This window comes from Gopherus flavomarginatus, chromosome 1, assembly GCF_025201925.1.
Source record: "Gopherus flavomarginatus isolate rGopFla2 chromosome 1, rGopFla2.mat.asm, whole genome shotgun sequence".
NCBI lineage: Eukaryota > Metazoa > Chordata > Testudines > Testudinidae > Gopherus > Gopherus flavomarginatus.
In genome coordinates, this window is record NC_066617.1 from 70,801,561 (window position 1) to 70,821,949 (window position 20,389).

At 44.6% G+C, this 20,389-nt stretch overlaps 1 protein-coding gene across 2 annotated transcripts in view; it reads right to left on the reverse strand.

Moving 5' to 3' along the window:
* Nucleotides 1–20,389, reverse strand: part of PTPRR (protein tyrosine phosphatase receptor type R) — a 238,935-nt gene that overhangs the window by 208,311 nt on the left and 10,235 nt on the right. For both annotated transcript variants that reach the window (XM_050935224.1, XM_050935215.1), the window contains exon 2: nt 11,060–11,364. In XM_050935224.1, the coding sequence (XP_050791181.1) occupies nt 11,060–11,364 (305 nt within the window). The remainder of the gene's footprint in view (nt 1–11,059; nt 11,365–20,389) is intronic.

Consider the following 20,389-nt stretch of genomic DNA (forward strand, 5'->3'; position numbering starts at 1 on the left):
AGCACACTCCACAGAGAGTTAGCAGACTTTTTCCTCAGTGAGGATTAAGCATACCTGCAACAGAATTTAGAGCCAGAGAGATGAGGACAAAGCAAACAGTGCTCCAGGCTCCTGTACTGACTTAAGTCCAGTCACACAAAAGGAATTCTTGGATACATAATTGGAACTTTGAGCCGTCGCCTGTCAGTCTACAAAATGCAAGTCACACACACACACACACACACAAACACATTGCTCTGTCTTTTTCTTGGAAGTGGAGAGAGAAGCATGAGAACAGGAGATAAGGAAATTCCCAGCAATCTTACCTGCGCCTGTGTAACCCACACACCTTCTGGGTGTGCTGTCATGTCCCATCTAGTGGCACCAAGACTCCCTTATAGAGAATTAAATGAGTCTGCTCTACAGCTTTAGCTAACAGTCAGGTGGCTTTTAACTCATGCAGTAGAGGCTCATGCACTAAGCTCCAGAGGTCCCTGGTTCAATCCTGCCTGCCGACAACCAGAGTCTGTCAGCATTTCAAGTGAGAAGTCTCTCAAGCTCAGGACGTGCTTCCTCAGCTAGGGGAAGTATGTAACCCACACACCTTCTGGGTGTGATATTCTGTCCCAGCTAGTGGCACTGAGACTACTTAGAGAGAATTAAATGAGTCTGCTCTACAGCCTTAGCTAATAGGCAGTTGGCTTTTTGCTCATGCACTAAGTTCCAAAGGCCCTGGTTCAATCCCGACAATCGGGGTCTATTGGCGTTACACCCGCAAAGATAAAGGGAAACTAAAGTCTACAGGTAATCACTGATATGAAGGCTGATTTTTATCTAACACTGGTGTTAATTGGGAATAACTCCAATAAAGTCAGTGGAGGTTAGTTACACTAATGTAAAATGAATGCAGTTAAGAGGAGATTCATGTTCATTGAATCTATTATTTTGTAAGGTACATGACTTTACAGTGATGAGCATGGTACAAATTAAGGGTCAGACAGATTTTGGCATTTGTGAATAAGGTGTGCAAGAGATGAAGAAAGAAAGAAAAGAGTGAATGCAATGACCACATGCATTAGCTTTTCACCTCCCGAAATCTGAAGGCAAAAATCTTTGTAGGAAACAAGTGAAAATACATCTGATAGTCTTAGCTCAATCTCTAGTGGATATTTATCGGCATCACAAAACCAATCAAACACCACAATGCATTTGTTAGTCAATCTGCGAGAGACTTAGGACTGAATAAGCAATTACCCTTTCAAGCTGAGGAACCAACAACATAGCAAAAGACTGGAACAAAAAAGGTCAGCGAGTGCAATACACCAAATGTTTCTGTTTGCCCTAAATGATTAAAACCCAAAAGACAAAACAAGCAGCAAATGCTGGTTATAGACAGAAAGGGAATGTTAGAGTTAACAAGCTTTGGCACAGCTCTGAGAAGACACCTGTAGGCCCCCCGCTAACCTGACTAATCAATGCAATTAGTCCTTCACTTTTTCCTCCAAGTTCCCCCAAAACCCGGTTTAAATTACACAGAAGTGTGCCGGACAGCCGCATCTTTAATAATAAATAAGTGTTTATCCATGTACTATTTCTGTCTTCTGTGTACTGCATTGAACCTGGTGGCACTCACCTTGAGCATATATTTTACACATGCAAAACTCTGAATAACTGTATCTTAGTTTAGAGATGCAACAGTGAAATGAACAAACTCTCACACAAAATATGCATTTTGTTTGATAAATAAATAGCTTTTCCAGTTACAAATTAAACCCTAGTGAATAGGGCACTTAAAATATAGCCCTGCGAGAAACAAGTAATCCCTGACATAAAACCATCAATCAGCTGTTCTCATATGTTTTCTGGTATTGCTAAAAGGAACATAACGGCCTAATAGACTGAGTCTGTGAGGCATAGTTATACAACAGTCAAAGCCCCTGTAAAAGCATTTGTTTTGCCCCTATTGTTCCTTAAAAACAAACAAAAACACTAGAAGCATAAGATAAGGCAAGCATTTTCCTGTGATAGAAAGCCTCAAGTTATATAACATTTACCCCTGGAAAATAGATGCCTCCTCTTCCTTCCCCAGAAAAACATGTACAGCAATTTCCCCAGGTTCATTACAAAGATAACTCATGAATGCAACTCCTTTATTGAAGGAGTCCCAAAACAACTCTTTTGCACACAGAATTCTTGGCTTCACAACATGCTTCAAGGAATCAGCTGTATGTGGGTGAAACGTTGTTTGTTAGCGGGTCTTTTTCTAACATAGAATTTCACCTTTTAATAATTCTACATTCCTGGTACAGTCAGTCTTCTTCTCTGCCCCTACTATGCAGAAAATGGAATTTAAACTGCTGAAATTTGACTGAATTTTGTTCCTTCTTCTCTGCAATAAGCTGTGACCGTACGGATTTAGTTAAAAAATAACCCCCCTTTCCAAGCTTTCCTACTAAATCACAACATGCATTAGGCAAGTAACTGGATTACAGGAAGCATTAACACTAGCAATTGCCCTTTCAAATTGAGGAACCAACAACATAGCTAAAGGCTGGAACAAAAAAAGGTCCGCAAGTGCAATACACCAAATGTTTCTGTTTGCCCTAAATGCTCAAAACCTGAAAGACACAACACACAGCAAATGCTGGTTATAGACAGAAAGGGAATGCCATAAATGCATTCAAAACAAACCAAATCCTTTTCAAATGTCATTAACGCAGAAATTCATTTAGCATTAAAATCACAGGAGAAAACTCAGATGTGAAAAACCCCACAAATAGCAGATGTCTGATTGAATTCCAACAGGCACTTTGCAATGGAAGCGCTGCCCAATGGTGGAAGGCATCTGTCAAAAAAATTCTTACAGTATGATTAAGCTTATTTGGATGTTGAATCTCTCAGCACTTCTACAGAAAGAGATATACTGTTCTGACTACCTCATGCTAAAAGACAATATTAAAATAACAGTCTCAGACACTCCCAGAGAAAGCTTAGTGAAGGCTGTCTTAGTAAAGGCTGCTCAAATCACACTGTTGTGCCTAGAGCACAAATGGTTCTCGGTCAGAACAGAAGGTCTCTGAACAGTGGTAGATTCTTCATAGCACAAATGCGGCAGCAAGGCTCTCGACTAAGGTCTCTTAATGTACATTTAATAGGACAGTAATATAAGAACTGCCAACTGAAAACCTGTGTTATTCAGGTTTTGAAGTGACTAGGAGGCCATCCATTTGAAAGCATAGGGTTCCCTCTGATCATTCTGTGTGGTCTCTCCATCCTGATGTGAGACTTGTGCATCTCCCAGAATTCATACAAGCTCCCCATAAGGTTCTATTACCTTTTAAGATGAATGGTACTATACATACCATACATATGGGGCTTAATTTGCTTACACCTGTATGGGCAGCTGTATTCATGTGGGGGATTCGCCTTCAGAGGATGACAAGCAGTGCTGCCTGGCATCTGCTAGTTTGGAGGCAAGGGAAGGGAGAGAAGCCTTAATTCACAGCTAGACTTTTTAATGGGAAACCTACTGGCTGAGGACACACTGAAACAATGTATCCATCAGCAGGCCTGGCTACTCTTCCTACCTGACCAGCACCACTCCCTATTGGTACTGCGCTAACAGCTGACATTCCTCCAGTGAAGTGAAGTTGTCAGCACTTGGAGCTGCTCAAGCTCACTTCTATATGCAACTGGCATAACACCAGGCTGACTCTTGTCCACTGCGTATGTTACACACCTAGCACCAAACTGGAGTTGCATAGGATGCAAATCAGCACAGAATCCGGCCCTTAAATGCTAATTCTCTGGAAATATATTAATAGCAATTGATAGTTAAAATCTAAAACTCTTCATAAATCCAGATTAGCCCCTTCTGGTTCTCTTCTTCATCTTCTGTGATTCCAGCAGCTACCTGCATTCCATTTACCTCAACCAAATATGCACAAATACTTGGTACATTCATCAGCAAAACAACCCATATGCACCTGGAATGTCTAGCAGGAGTCCAATAGCCAAGGCCTAGCCAGGAATCTTCATTTTGAAACGTTCTCTGTGCTAAGATGCCAACACACTGTACAAAAATGCTTGTGTTTTTTAATCTAGAATCTTTCATAAAAGAGTATTGCAAAACAATTTACAGAATTAGTCATATACTGGTTGTTACCATTAGTTATACAATTATAGCTGAATTTTATTAATTCACACTAATGACCAGGAGACCCACTGTGAATTTCTGAATTTTGTAAATTAGATAATAAAGAGAAAATCTAGTTGCTTCCTCCTTGGTCAGAGAGAGAGAGATCTATGTCCTAGGTCTCATTCGGTTCTACTGTATGAGGGGTGGGGGGCAGAATGGTGGTAACTCCTGCTGCCTGCTGGTAGCTCCTCAAAGGTGTGCAGCCCCTGTGTATGCCACGGAGAACAGCTCCAGAAAGAGTATTTCCACACCTAATATGGAGCAGGAGGGGAGGACTGAGGTGAACCTGGTGGATAAGTGACTACATGGTTCCACTGGCTGTATGGCAGGGAGCAGCAGCTTAGGGACTATTCCATCCTGTGATAGTCACCGAGTTGTTTCATTGGCACTTTGCTATCAAAGGGTACGTCTACAGTATGATATTAATTTGAACTTTTTCTATTCGAATTTTCGGAAGCGACTTTATACATTCGGTGTTGTGTGTCCCCATTAAAGCTCATGAATTTGGCCGAGTGTGTCCACTGTACTGAGGCTAGCATCGAATGTCAGAGCAGTGCACTGTGGGAAGCTATCCCATAGTTCCCGCAGTCCTCACTGCCCACTGGAATTGTGGGTTAAACTCCCAGTGCATGATGGGGCAAAAACATTCTCACAGGTGTTTCTAGGTGTGCGCCGTCACTCACTCCTCCCTCTGTGAAAGCTACAGCAGATGCCATACTGCCAGCAGACGGTGCAGTACGGTGCACCACCTGTCTCCTGGTACTATGAATCCACCTTGCATGTCCTCTTGTCTTTCTATCTACTCTTTTATCTAACCATTTCCTGCCTTTTTTCGGCTACCATGAACTGAGCAGCACAGCTTCCGCCGCAAACTCTGCTTTCCCGCTCTTGCATCGCTAGCTAATTTTTCCATGTTGTCTGTCCTGGGCTCCCACGGAAGCTACAGAAGGCAACAATTCCCCAGCATTTTTCGGCCATCGTGAACTGAGCCACACAGCTTTCGCAGCTTTTTCCATGTTGTCTGTCCTGGGCTCCCACGGAAGCTCCAGATGGCAACAATTCCCCCCATTTTTCGGCCATCGTGAACTGAGACGCACACTTTTCACCACTTTTTCCATGTTGTCGGTCTTGGGCTCTCATGGAAGCTACAGACGACAACAATTCCCAGCCATTTTTCGGCCATTGTGACCTGAGCTTCACAGCTTCCGCCACAAACTCTGCTCTCCCACTCTTGCAGCTCTAGCGAGCTTCTCGACTCCATGAAAGCTACAGAAGACAAACCACTTACTGCCTTTTATCGGCCATCTTGAACCAAACAGGCCTCCTACGTTTCATGCCCTTTCTTCAAGATTACTCGTGCAGGCACGATAGCCCAGCAATCATGGAGCCCACTCATATCTCCGCTGCAGTTCTGACCATTTTAAATACTTCGCACATTATCCAGCAGTATATTCAGTACCTGCAAAATCGGGCGAGGAAGCGACGACAGTGCAATTACTATACTGATGAGGACATGGACACAGATGTTCCTAGAAGCACGGCTTGTGGCAATTGGAAGATCATAGTGGCATTGGGCCAGGTTCATGCCGTGGAACGCCGATTCTGGGCCTGGGAAATAAGCACAGATTGATGGGACCGCATAGTGTTGCGGGTCTGGGATTATTCCTAGTGGCTGCGAAACTTTCACAGGGCCACTTTCATGGAACTTTGTGACTTGCTGTCTCCTGCCCTGAAGTGCAAAGACACCAGAATGAGAGCAGCCCTCAAAGTTGAGAAGCAAGTGGCCATAGCACTGTGGAATCTTGCAATGCCCGACAGCTACCGATCAGTCAGGAATCAGTTTGGAGTGGGCAAATCTACTGTGGGGGCTGCAGTGCTGCAAGTAGCCAACACAATCATTGACCAGCTGCTATCAAGGGTAGTGACTTTGGGAAATGTGCAGACCATTGTGGAGGGCTTTGATGCGCTGAGGTTTCCTAACTGCGGCAGGGTGATAGACGGAACACATATCCCTACCTTGGCCCTGGCACACGGGGGTAGCCAGTACATAAACCACAAGGGGTACTTTTTCATGGTGCTGCAAGCACTGGTGGATCACTAGGGACGTTTCACCAACATCAGCGTGGGATGGCTGGGACAAGTGCATGACACTTGCATCTTCAGGAACTCTTTGAACAGCTGCAGGAAGGGATTTACTTCCCAGACCAGAAAATTACTGTTGGGGATGTTGAAATGCCAATAGTTATCCTCAGGGACCCATCCTACCACTTAATGCCATGGCTCATGAAGCCGTACACAGGCATTCTGGACAGTAGTAAGGAGCAGCTCAACTATAGGCTAAGCAAATGCAGAATGGTGGTAGAGTGTGCATTTGGATGTTTGACAGCGCGCTGGTGCAGCTTACTGACTTGGTTAGATCTCAGCACAACCAATATTCCAATTGTAATTGCTGCTTGTTGTGAGCTCCACAATGCATGTGAGAGTAAGGGGGAGACATTTATGGCGCGGTGGGAGGTTGAGGCAACTCGCCTGGCGGCCATTTTCGCACAGCCAGACAACAAGGCAATTAGAAGAGCGCAGCAGGGCACGCTGTGCATCAGAGAAGCTTTGAAAGCCAGTTTCATGACTAACCAGGGTATGGTGTGACAGTTGTGTTTGTTTCTCTTGAAGTTACCTGTGCCCATATATGTAAAGGAAATAAAGTCAAAATTGTTTAAAAACTGTTCTTTATTATTTGTTGCACAACACATTGAGAAAAATCTGAAGGTAGACCAGGGGAGGGAGGGTATTGGGTTAGGGAGGTGGAGAAGGAGGGAAGGACAAGTCCAGAAACCAAATCAAAAGTTTGCATATGCCAGCTTTCTGCTGCTTGGGCGATCCTCTGGGGTTGAGCGTGTGGGTCCCCGTAGCCTCCGTCCTCGCGTTCTTGGGTATTTGGGTGAGGAGGCTATGGAACTTGGGGGAGAGGGAGGGCAGTAATACAGGGGCTGCAGTGGCAGTCTGTGGTCTTGCTGCCTTTCCTGCATTAGATCCATCATACAGCGGAGCATGTCAGTTTGCTCCCCCATGAACTTGACCATAACATTCTGCCTGCTCTCATCATGTACCTCCCTCATCTCTTCGTGTTCTTGTAATGCTTTACAGGACTCTGCAATTGCTTCCACACATTCAGCTGGGCCCTATCAGTGCAGGAGAACTGCATGAGCTCAACGAACATGTCGTCCCGAGTTCATTTTTTCCGCCTTCTAATCTGGACCAGCCTCTGGGACAGAAACATTTGCATCTGCGGGAGGAGAAAAAGGGAGGGTAGTATTTTAAAAGATACATTTCAGAGAACAAAGGGGACACTTTGGTATGAGTAAGCTATCACACACGGCTGGGCAACAGAATTCAGCTTGCAGGCAGCCCAGGGGCATGCGGAGTTCTGCTTCTTCTACATTCATTTCAATGCTTTCAAACTGCCTAAATGGTTGCACCAGCCCTGGGCCCAGCAAACTAGGCAGCTGCCTAGGGCGTCTAGTGGTTGGGGGCACCTAAAAGCCTGCTCAGGCGAGGAGGTGGAGTGAAGGTGACCTGGAGCATGGGGAGGGCTGCCCGCAGTAATGGGAAGGAGGGGCACAGGGGAATCGCTCCCCGCCCCAGATCACCTCCACTGTGCCTCCTCCGCTGAGCACACAGGCCTCAGAGCTATAAGTCTCCTCCAATCAGTGCCACAAGCCTGGGAGGGGAGGAGAATTAGAGCAACACCAGCGTGCTCAGTGGAGGAGGTGGAGCTGAGGTGAGCTAGGGTGGGCTCCCCGGGCACTGTTAGCTGTGGCGGGAGGGTGGTTTGAGGGGGGGAGTCTCCCCGGGCGAGGTTAGCTGCCATGGTGGGAGGGTCTCCCTGGGTGGGGTTAGCTGCAGAGGGGAGTAGCTGCTGCAGGGGGAAGGGGGGGAGGCTCCCAGGTAGGGGGCTCAGTTAGCTGCCGTGGGAGCGAGGTTAGCGAGGGGAGGCGTAAGGTGGAAGTTTCGCCCCGGGTGCAAAAATTCCTTGTACTGGCCCTGGCTGGGTCCCCTTTCCCATAGCAAGCAATGCCTGGTGGGTTTGCCATATAAAAGGAGAGCCTGTGGACTCTATCCAATGATCGCTTCACACAACACATCCCTCCTACCCCCCACCGCGTGGCTCCCGATCAGGCTCTCACTCACCAGAAGTACCTTCTCCAGGGTCATGGTCCACCTTGGAAGTTGGTGGAGGCTATTGGCTCTAGCGTTAAGAATAGTTCCTGGCTAGAGGAGAAAACGGATTCCCCACTTGCCGCCTGTGCACTGTCCTCCTCCTCCTCCTCTTCATCCTCCAATGACTCTTTCTCCTCGCTCTGTGCAACTCCCCCCTTGCAGGTGTCCACAGACAGTGGTGTGGTAGTGGTGGTGTCACCCCCTATAATTGCATGCAGCTCACGGTAGAAGTGGAATGTATGGGGCTGTGACCCAGAGTGCCCATTCGCCTCCCTGGCTTTTTCGTACGCTTGCCTGAGTTTGATTTTTGTACGACACTGCTCTGTGTTCCTGGAGTAGCCTCTTTCCATCATGGCCCTGGAGACTTTAGTGTATGTATTTGTGTTCCTTTTTTTGGAATGTAGTTCTGCCATAACAGACTTACCTCCCAACATCTGATGAGAACCAGTACCTCCCATTCAGACCATGCTGGAGCTTGTCTGCGAATCCGGGACTGCATGATCTCCTGTGATGGTGGACTCTGCATGGTCGCCTGTGATGGTGGACTGTGTTGATGGTCACCAGTGCTTATGGTGACCAAACAGGAAATAAAATTCAAAAGTTTCTGCGGCTTTTCCTGCCCACCTGGCTAGTGCATCGGAGTTGAAAGTGTTGTCTAGAGCGGTCACAAGGGAGCATTCTGGGATAGCTCCCGGAGGCCAATAACTTCGAAATGCATCCACAATACCTTTAACCTGGGATTGTGATCTCGATTTAAGCGCTACTCCACTTGCTGAGGTGGAGTACAGAAATTGGATTAAAGAGTCCTTTAAATTGAAAAAAAATGGTTTGGTCGTGTGGACAGAATCATTTTTTTTCTTCGAATTAACTTGGCTAATTCCAAAATAACAGACTAGTGCAGACCAGGCCTAAGGCTTCCTTCTCCCCAGCCTAGCTCCCATGGAAATCCCCAGCAGATAGGTCGGTAATCCAGAGAAAAAGATTGCTAATTTGCCACTGAGAAAAGTTTTCCACAGCTCCTATTACCTTGCCAGGGGAAGGAGTTTCTTTTTAGCTCTCCTGGTAAAGCTGCTGCCTGTCAAAGTTTGCCTGCTTGGGTCTCCAATTAAGCAGTGCATGCTGCTTCATCTACAGGACAGAGGACTACCCCAGTTAAATGCTACTCAGGGGTTCCTGACTGCCACATAGGAGACATGAGAGTTCTAAAATAGTTGCTTTACCATAATTATGGAATTATGCAACACATCATAGAAGTGATGGAAAAGACCTGTTAGATCATCAATTTATCTCCCTGACTATGAAGGATTATTCCCTAGAGTACATTTTTAGTGCTTTTTTCACGTTAATTTTAAAACCCATCCAACAATGGGGGTTCTACCACTTTGCGTGGCAGAGCAACTTCAAAGAGAGAAGCACAGAGAAAAGTATTCAAGACACCTGAAGCAAAGACATGTTCCCTAACTACCTAGGGACAAATTCTGCCTGTCTAGTTATCTGCCAATCACACACATCATGGCAGGGTTTACTGAATGGGAGTCTCACAGAGTGCTCTCTCAGCTACCCAGTATGTTGTGCTGCCTAGCCTGTTTCTATCGCCTCACAGTTATTACTATGCCAAGGATGTTCTCCTTTTCCCAGGTGTATTTTTTGTTCCTCCATTCTTTTACCAACAGAACGTAACACAGGCATCTCAGAGTGGGAGCATTCCACACAGCCTCCCTCTTCAGTACAGCTAACGATCTGAGCTCCTCCTGGCTTCCTGTTGTAACTACTGACACTTATATCTTCCCAAATACATCATTAGCTCAGTAATTACCACTCAGGTGCTTACAATGCCCCAACAGAAAGTGCTCAGTTAATGCTGCAGCAAGGTCATTGATCAGGGTGCTGCTGCTACTACTGTGTCACAGGGAGTTTTACTTGAATGAGGAGGCCAAAGTGAGGACTGCAAGTGGCATAGCTCATGCAGTAGAAATATGAACTTTGGATATCTGTAAAGGGGTGGTTACCCCACCTCTGGGATAAAAGGATGAGAGCAGCTGAGGGAGGCCAGCTGAGTAGCTGGCTAGAGTTGGCCCTGATAAGAGGGCTGTGAGTAGCAGGACCTAGCTGCCTGGGAGAGAGAGGGTACCTTTGACAGAGCAGTGCTGGGGAAAGGGCAGGCTGAGCTGGGGAGTTCAGGCCTTGCTACCTTCCAGGCTGAGGCCTGGCAGGAAGGCCTAAGGAGGTACTGGGGCTGCAGGGAAAGACAGCAGATCTAAACCCTGAGCCAATGATGACTGGTCATTGCAGACTGCAATTTGCCCCTGAGCAAAGGGGCTAGATGAAGACTAGCAGTAGCCACTGAGGCAAGGTGGGTATAGGTGGGGGCTGGGGGTTCCCCTGAGGAGGGGAGACCCAGAGTGTGTGGGGCACTGCTGCGGGGCAGTACCCTAAGGTAAGGGGCATTGGGGTCTGGGACGGACATGGGGCCAGAGGTGGTGGAGACAAGAGGCTGGTAACCAGGGAGAAACACTGGCCAGAAGGAGGCGCTCTGAGGCTGGAATGAGCTAATTCCCAGACTGACCAGCAGACAACGCTGTGGCGGTGAGTGCCTGCTGTATTACAGTACCTCAGATAAAAATGCACATGAAGGAATATCAAGACCTAGAGAAAGCCACTTACCACAACAATCACATTGGTTGCTGGAATCGGGAGATTTTCCACTTCCGGCTCTTGAGCAGTCATAGCTAATAGATTGAGGGATGGGTCATAAGCACGTCTAGGGACTGTTGATTTAACAATTATTGCAGGGTGCAGATTGCTTATTTTTGCATGGGAAGAGGAATGGAAATTGTGTTTATAAATCTTCTGGCTGTCTGAATCCAAACTTTTCTCAACACTTTGGACATGGTGATAAATAAATACAGGTTTCCCACTCTTTCGCTGATGAATTGCCAAGAAGTGATCACTGTCTCCTGAAAAGCACCCTGTTGAAAGAAGAGAGAACATCAGTGACTTAAATGAAAATACAGTCTCATTCGGCCATTCAGATTTACAGAGACATCTGCTGAACTGAGTTGCATAGATACTAGGAGGAATTATTTATGGAATAGGAATAATGCTTTTAAAGCTTGTTGGGCACATTTCAACAATTGTAGGTGATCAACACTATTGCACTGACACAGATTCCATTCTTGACATGGTGCTCATGACAAATTTTCTTTTACATGCTGGCAAATGGCCATGCTTACATTTTGAAGACTACACAGAGGAAGCACACACTGGAGCAAATTCTGTCTATTAGGTACTTATATGGCCCCCTTTACCACACTATTTGAGCACACTACAGTCTTTAATTTATTTACTCTGACAATTCACCAAGGAGGTGGAGAAGTATATTATCCCATTTTCAGATGAAGAGTTAAGGATAGCAGAGACTAAGTGACTTTTTGCCCAGGGTCACACAGGAAGTTTGTGGCAGAGAACTGAACTCCTTATCCCAAATCCCAAGATAATGACTTAACTACTGGATCATCCTTCCTCTGCTGGAAGAAAGTAGGTTGCACAGGTGTAACCACATTACTACACTAGAATGCGTACCTAGAACAATGGAGAACTGATCCCTGATTGGGGCCTCTACAAATAAGAAATTATGATGTGTTGTATTTCTATCAGCCTATCTTGCTTACATTTATAATTCTGATCTCCTCTTCACAATATATTTGTTGTGGCTGCATCGAAGACAAACTCCCACTGTCCCTTCCCCACTTTGAAAATGATCACACAGGTTTTTCCTTATATGTCACCTATATGTAAAGATAACACTTTTGTTCTTAATCAGCACAGCTCAGTTATCTCACCTCATGGTAACTTTTTTCTTGTGTGTAATAAACACAGATGCTGGTGGACAATTTAAAAAACAACAAACTGGGATTCTCAAAGCAACATATAACAATGGTAAGGATAGAGAAAAAGAGAGATATACTTCAGACCAATGAATGATATATGAAATGTCAAAGCTGGCAGGTGCTTTCTTTTGAATCATGTGAAATCATACCATTACTGCTCTGCCTGCCTGTATCATATCTGTGAGAAGATACTTTTCAGAAGGGTTAAGATGTTAATCCCAATGCCCTCAGAGATTCCACTTTAGGTAATTACATTCTGTTGACCTAATTTCTTCATGAAATTTCATTGAACCTAGACTGCAAATTAAGAACAGTATCCTATCTATCATCTACTGTTACTGCTACCCAGAACTGGGTGAATTTCAATGGAGGGTTAAGTGATTCATGTATATGCAGAAATATTATATGTACTCCAGGGGGTATTCTTCACCAAAATATTAAAAATTCTGCACCAAAAAAATAAAAATTCTGCACACGTTTTTAAATTTTGCAAAATTCTGCAAATTTTATCAAAATAACCCTACATAATCATGCCAGTTTTAATTATTTTGATAATTTATTTCAAAATACATGTCAGCAAGTATGTCTGTAACAATACAGACACACACAAAAATTCCCTTAGGAGTAGAGAGTTAAAGAAACCCCTATGAGAACCCAGTTCCTGCTTCTGTGCTCCTTCCCCGCGAGAGCCCAGCCAGGGGGCCAGACACTCACACTCTCTCCTCCCCAGAGGCCAACTGTGGGCTCCCTCCCCTGGTCCAGACACTCACACCACCTACTCCCCACAGCACAGCCATACCCCAGCCCCATCTCAGACACTTACACCTCCTATCCCTACCCTCCAGCTGCAGGCCCCCCCAGCCCAGACACTCACAGACCCTACCCTCCCAGAGCTCAGGGATCCAGGGGGAGAAACAGCCTGATGCTGGGTCCTGGGCTTGCATGGAGTTTCCTGCACACCACTGCCTCCTTACTTCAGGGTGTGCAGGAAAGTGAAGCTGCTGGGAACCATCCAGTTCCCTCTCACTCTTGGCTTTGTCTTCTATTTGTGAGCTGAGCTCTGCCGGGTCCAGTGGCCTGTAGTGGTGGCCAACATCTCTGCAGCTCATTTCTCTGGGGGAAAAAGGAAATTATGTGCGCCCAACATTAATTTCTGCAAAACTCTGCATTGTGCAGTGGTGCAGAATTCCCCCAGGAGTATATATGGACTGAAACCAATGGGAAATGTGCCTGAATTAGGAATACAGAATTATAAAGCACTTTGGGCCCTAAGGTACAAAACATGCTACATAAAATGTAAATTATTCTTTTGAGTAGACAGACACACAAAAAATCATTCCCCAACCCACCACGGAACCAAGCACCTCGAATGCTTGGCTTTCTCCTTGAGAGCCTGTCATACAGTAGAGAAGCTGAGATTGTATGGTGCATTAGCCCTTGTTTTTGTGGGCAGATGGATTTGGAGGACAGGAAGAAAAATAAGATTCAGGGTGCACCACCGGACAGATGAATGTTGGGTTCTGTTAAACTTCCATGAGTCCCATTAAGCTATTTTGGGTTTGATTCTACTGGCGGTACCCAGACTGCTACCCCTACCAGCAAAAAGCCACCCATATCTCCTGCTCAGCCAAGAGAACTGGTGGGCTGGCCAGCAACACGAGAAAAGTTTAGCCTTTCTCACAAGCAAATCGAAAATGTTCAGTTGTGTTGATCAGCCACTGACTATGGTATGTGTTCCAGGAGGCAATGTCACAGCTCTCTGGCACACAATCAGTATACGCACACTGATATGCTTGTTAGGAGACTGCAGCATGCCCTCTTCTCTGCTTTTCAATGCAGGGTGCAAGACCATGGCCCTACACCTCACCTCCCCATTTGTAGTGCCTAGCATCTTGGGCACACAAACAGGGAGCTACACAGATATGGGCAGGGAATGGAAATGCCTTACAACTTCCATTTCCTTGCACACCTGCACATGGGCCAGCCACAATGTAAACAGCATTATTGAGTAATGACTTACTCCTCATATAAACTAGCATGTCATGGCTTGAATGGGGCACAGGAAAATCATGCAAGTCAGTTCTGCTGTGTAATTCACATGAAATTTGTGTTTTCCCACCACAACACTGAATTTTCCCCTCTAGTAAGTAGAGGGAAAGACAGGGGAACAATGCAAAAATGCACAACAAAAGAGTTCCTGTCACTTTTGCATTCTTTTTAAATAATCCAATTCAAAGCAAGAGTGACTGTGACAGGTTCTCTGTCACGCCCTTCTTCCAGAGCCCACTGGCTGTCCCAATGAAGAGCAGAGAGGCTTTCAGTTATGCAGCACCCGTGGCTTTATTTACACATACACAGTTCTCCCACCACCAGTGTTGAGTTATATACAAGGCTTACAGGGATAGTTCCCTCTTTTCCTGCAGTCAGCCCACAGCTAGAAGTCTGACCTTTCCCTGGCTGGCTTTGCATCTGGCTCCCAGCCCTTGTAACTGCTGGCTTGTCAGGCTCACAGGTAGAGCCAATCCCCAGGCAAAGCATCAGGTCTGTTTCACCAGCCCCAGTCTATTTCCCTGATTGGAGCTGGCTGAGCAGGGGTAATTAGGTGCTTTTGCACCAGCACCCTGCTACAGTGACTAAACTCACTGGCATATCATGGCTTTCATATGTGTACAAGCTCAGTCTATGTCCATAGCATGGGTCTTGAACCTCAGTCCAGAAGGTGCTTAGGATACAGTATGTGATAATCCACTACTCAGTCCCTGTTAACAGTTACCAGAACTCAAGCTCAACTGTGGCAGAAGACTCCAGTCCTGTTATCTGATAGGCCAAACTCCAGGAGTCTGGATTGATTCTCTGCCTCTCTTTAAACAAGCAGAAGAACAGGAAGTTGTCTGTGCAACTGGGTTTCCCCTGGTTTAGGATGCATCCTCTGCACTTGCTCCCTGACTCTGACCTCTTGATTTGGCCTGGCACCTGACTCTCAGTCTGCCCTTTGGCTTTTTCCAGGTTCTTGCATCCTGACCCAGCCTGACCTCTAGCCCCTGACTCCTGCTCTGACCACTACATCAGACCACCCAAATCCTAATCATGAGAGACTAATCCTGAATAGACAGGTTCACACAGCACAGGAATCAGAGCTGGCCCATGGATCTGTCCATATAACATATACATACACATATTGACACACAATCACTACATATGTAGCGGAAATACCATATGATAAATTGTAAAGCCATGTGATAAATGAATGGGCCATGTACTTTTGACTGTCAGCAGCCCTGTTTACTAATCCTTCTCCCCAGGCTGTATTTACCATTCCAAATCCCTGAGCAGCTTCAAACAGTGACCATTTTATTTAAAACAACCTATCTGGAAAATGTTTTATCCTTCTCTCCCCAAAAATTTTACCTTGCCCAGCTTTCAAGAAAGGCAAGATTCAGTTCAGAATCAACAACAGCTTTAAGACTTAAAATGTCAAACATTAAAGTCTGTTATCTTATATCCCCCAGGCCTGGAAAACAGAGCTTATTACCACTGGAAAAGGGAGATTCCCAACGGGACCTCACACTCACTTCTAGCCCTGAAAGGACCCAAGATAATGGATTCTGAAAGGTTTTACATCTGTGAGTCTAGAAAAGCTATTCCCAGTCATTTTCAGAAGTATTTTAAAATTAGCTTTAATTGTTTCTCTTTCTGAGCCAAGAGAAGTTAGCATCACGGTAAAGTAGCTCTTTCAAACATTCCAAAGTTGTTTTTTCTGGAACATATATGGCTTTCATATGTATATATCATACCACTTGTGAACAATGCAGTCATCCAAAATTCATACTGATAAAACCTTTATATCATACCCCAACATTATGTAAAATATACACACAGACATGTTAAAAATCACACCTTTTAACTGAGGTACACTTTTTAAAGTCTCAGGTTTTCCATGGCTGTGGGTGTCTTAGTTTATTTCAGAGTCTTCCACTTTTTGACTAACAAGCCAGAAGTGGGAGAAATGAGGATAGGAAGAAATTAATCTCACAAGGAAAAAAAACAGAGAAATTTGACTGGTGATTTATATATATTCTATATATTCAAAGTACATTTAAAGCATTTTTCCAGGTAAATTACATGTTTTGCAATTTAACTTTCATTACTTAATTTTATTCCCAGTAATGTGTGTGATTTTCAGAAAACAGATTAACTGAACCTTGTAACTTAAGAAATAGTGTGTCTCTGATCTTCACATCTCTTCCCAATCTCTAACTCAGTACTCTCAAACCTTAGCATTTCCCCACACCATCTGCCTCTCATTCTGCAGCACTAGACACTCACCTGGATCCTGATTTAAAGTCCAATGAACTCAACAGGAGTCCTCTCATTGACGTCAATGGGCTTTGGACTGGAGCCCTATCCACTATCACTGGATTCCAGCCTCTCACACTGGAAATGTCCTCCCATTTATCTACTGGCTTAAACTCAACCACTTGATCAAGGGGCAGTGGCTGCAGTGTTGGATTCTGCATGGAGTCTAATGCCAAAATCAGAATGCTGAGTGAAAGGATGGATACTGTGGACAGTGTCCAAAGTCATGAGATTTTCTAACTGATTTTCTGTTCAGTGAGACTACATCAGGCCCTACACTGGCTTACTCCTGGGGAATTATGCACCAAATAAATTGAAAATTTTGCACACAATATTTTAAAATTCTGCAAAATTCTGCAAATTTCAGTTGTCAAAATAGCACTATTTAATGACGCCAGTTTCAATTATTTTGGTAATTTGTTTCAAAATAACTGTCAGCAACTATATTTTGTAACAATACAGACATACACAAAAATTCCCCTAGGAGTAGAGAATTAAAGAAACCCCTATGACAGTGGTTCCCAAACTGGGGTTTGTGAACCCGGGGGTTTGTGAAATGTTACAGGGGGTTCTCGGGAAAAAACTCCCTAATGGCGGACAGAGCTGTCCCTAGGGATCCCGGGCAGCACAGGGCCAGCAGCCCAGAGCCCCTGGATTTCCAAGAGCTAAGCAGATGAAAGCAAGCATATCAATTACACTGACGAGATTTAGACTTCAAGACTCCTTTTAAGAAATGGAAAGAGAGGTGAATATTTTCTACTGTTTTTAAAATTAAATAGGCAGCTAGTATTGTTTTTAAAATTATTATGAAGAATAAGTTTAAGCTTTTTTGTAACGTGTGCTGTTTGTCTGGACTGCTCAAGACCTGAATGCTTGTGTAGGAGGAACCCTTTTGAGTGAGATCTTGGAAAAGTGAGATCTTGGAAGAGTGTTGCCATTTTCTTAATGTAATAAAAATACTGTAATGATAAATAATTAATAATAAATAGTGTGTAATAAGCATGTCTTAAAAACAAATTTTATATTTCCAAGATCACTGCTTTTATAATTTATACTCAGGTACAGGAGAAAATCCCTGGAAATATTCATTTTTAAGAGGGGGTTCGCGAGACTTTATGTGCTAGTGAAAGGGGTGCACAGGCTGTTAAAGTTTGGGAACTACTGCCCTATGACAGCCTAGTTCCTGCTTCTCTGCCCCCTTTCCCCTCAAAGCCCAGCCGGAGGACCAGACACTCACACCTCCTCCGTCACAAAGCCAGTCATGGAGTCTCCCTCAGCTGACACACTCACACTCTCTACCCCCCAGAGCCCAGCTGTGGGCCCCATTCTGGACCAGACACTCAGAGACACTAACCTTCTAGAGCCCAGGGATTCTGAGGGAGAAACAGCCTGATGCTGGGTCCCAGGCTTGCATGGAGTTTCCTGCACACCACTGCTTGCTTGCTTGCTTCCTTCAGGGCATGCTGGGAACTGCAGCTGCTGATTCCCTCCCCATCCAGTACCGCCCCCCCCCCCACCTTGTCTTCTATTTATGGGCTGGGCTCTGCCAGGTCCAGCAGCCCCTAGTGGTGGCCAACATCTCTGCAGCCCATTTCTGGTGGGGGAGGGGAAGGAAATTCTGCATACCCAACATTAATTTCTGCAAAATTCTACATTGTGCAATGGCACAGAATTCCCCCAACAGTAACTGGCTTGAGAGAGAGAGAGGAGAAAAAGATAGAGCTGATCAAAAATTTTCCATTTAAACTGTTATGACAGAAAACAGGGATTTTAACTAAACGAAATGTTTCATAAAAGTTTCTGCTTTCTATAGAAAATTTCAATTTTTTATCAGAAACCATGTGCCCCAAAGCAGAAATATTTAGATTTGGATATCAGTAGCGGTGTCTCATGGGAGTTATAGTTCAGTGTCTTCATGTTCACACTCTCCTCTATAGGTCAGGCTTCCCAACAGGACTATCTCTCCCATCATGCACAATGCCCAGGGACTCCCAAGATGCAACTATCTCCCAGTGCCATATGGGGAGACTGCAGAGCATCATGAGAGATGTGGTCCAACCAGGGATCCCAGTCTACAGAGGACAATGAACCTTCCAAACTACAACTCCCATGATGCACCATGGTAGCATTTGTGAATCAAAAAGTTCAGTTTTCAGAGATAATATTTTGGTTTTTGGATTTTTTGATGAAACATCAAAATTTTCCACAGGAATAAAAAAGCCCATTTTCTGAAGGGCTTGAATAAAGGCCCTGATTTTTCACTACATCTGAATTACATCCACAGGGAGCCAATTGCAGTTCCCTGACCTTTGGCTAACAAGCCATGACAAAAGCTAGAACAGTGGACTGGAATATCTGGCCCAAGTCAATTTTTCCCCATTGCCTTCTCTCCAAAGATGAAATCATCCCATTTTCTTTAGGAATCCTGGCCGATTTGTACCCCAGACTAGTGATTTCTGAAGTTGTCATTTCAGGGCCCGTTAATAGGCTTATTTATGGAGTAAGGTACTACTCAACTTGAATACAAATGGCAGAATGTGGCCCTTAACTTCCACTGACCTCAGTGTCCCACAGAAAGTACACATTTTGGTAACATCATTAGTGGCTTATTGTGTCTCATTATAGCTCTGAAGGAGCAGAAAACAGTTGTAGAAACAAGCAGCAAAGAGTCCTGTGGCACCTTATAGACTAACAGACATTTTGGAGCATGAGTTTTCGTGGGTGAATACCCACTTCATCAGAACAGCAATGTGGAGAAAGAAAAAGGCAAAAAAGATTAGGGCTGGTCAGCTTAGAAAAGAGATGACTAAATGGGGAAATGATAGAGGTTTATAAAATCATGAACAGTGTGTAAAAAGTTAATAGAGAAGTGTTATTTACCCTTTCCCACAATACAAAAACCAAGGGGCCACCCGATGATATTAACAGGCTGCTGGTTTAATACAAACAAGAGGAAGTACTATCAGCCAAAATGGTCAGGGATGCAACCACATGCTTGGGGTAACCCTAAACCTCTGACTTCCAGAAATATAAGGAGTGGAAATCAGGGATGAATCACTCATTTAAAAACCCTGTTCTGTACACTCTCCCTGAAGCTCTGGTATGTGTCACTGTCAGAGACAGGATACTGGGCAAGATGGACCATGATCTGACCTAATATGGCAGCTCTTATATTCTTATGTTCATTGGTCACTTCTCTATTGCTTCTGTTCAGAATGCTGAAAAAGTAATTTCTTCAGATTCAAGTGTGCTCAGCCAGGGCAAAGTTTTTCTCCTGTGCTAATGCTACACAAGGAGAGGTATATTTTTCAGAAGCAGTCTGTATCTTCTAGCATGAGAATCCTTCCTGGAAGAGCATGACCAAGACCAAACAAACTGTTCTCCTTTCCTTTCAGCTCTCCCATCTTCTCCGCCAATCAGACTCCCTAACAATGCTTCTTTCTGCTTCTTTGATTATTGTTAGTGTAAGCCTACAGTGACATCAGATATGGTTAGGGACCGATTCAGCACCCTTTTCTTCCCATTGAGCAGTTCTTACTCATACCAGATTGCAGTATTGAGCCCATACTTCGTGTGATGTAGTCAGAAGTTAGGTATAGTGAAATTCCATGAAAAATTTGTTTGGGAAATATGAAAATTGCTTTGTTACTTAGATCATGAGCTCTTTGGGGCACAAATAATCTTTTTTGTTCAATGTTTGTACGGCACCTAGCACAATGGGGTTCATATCCATGACTAACGCTCCTAG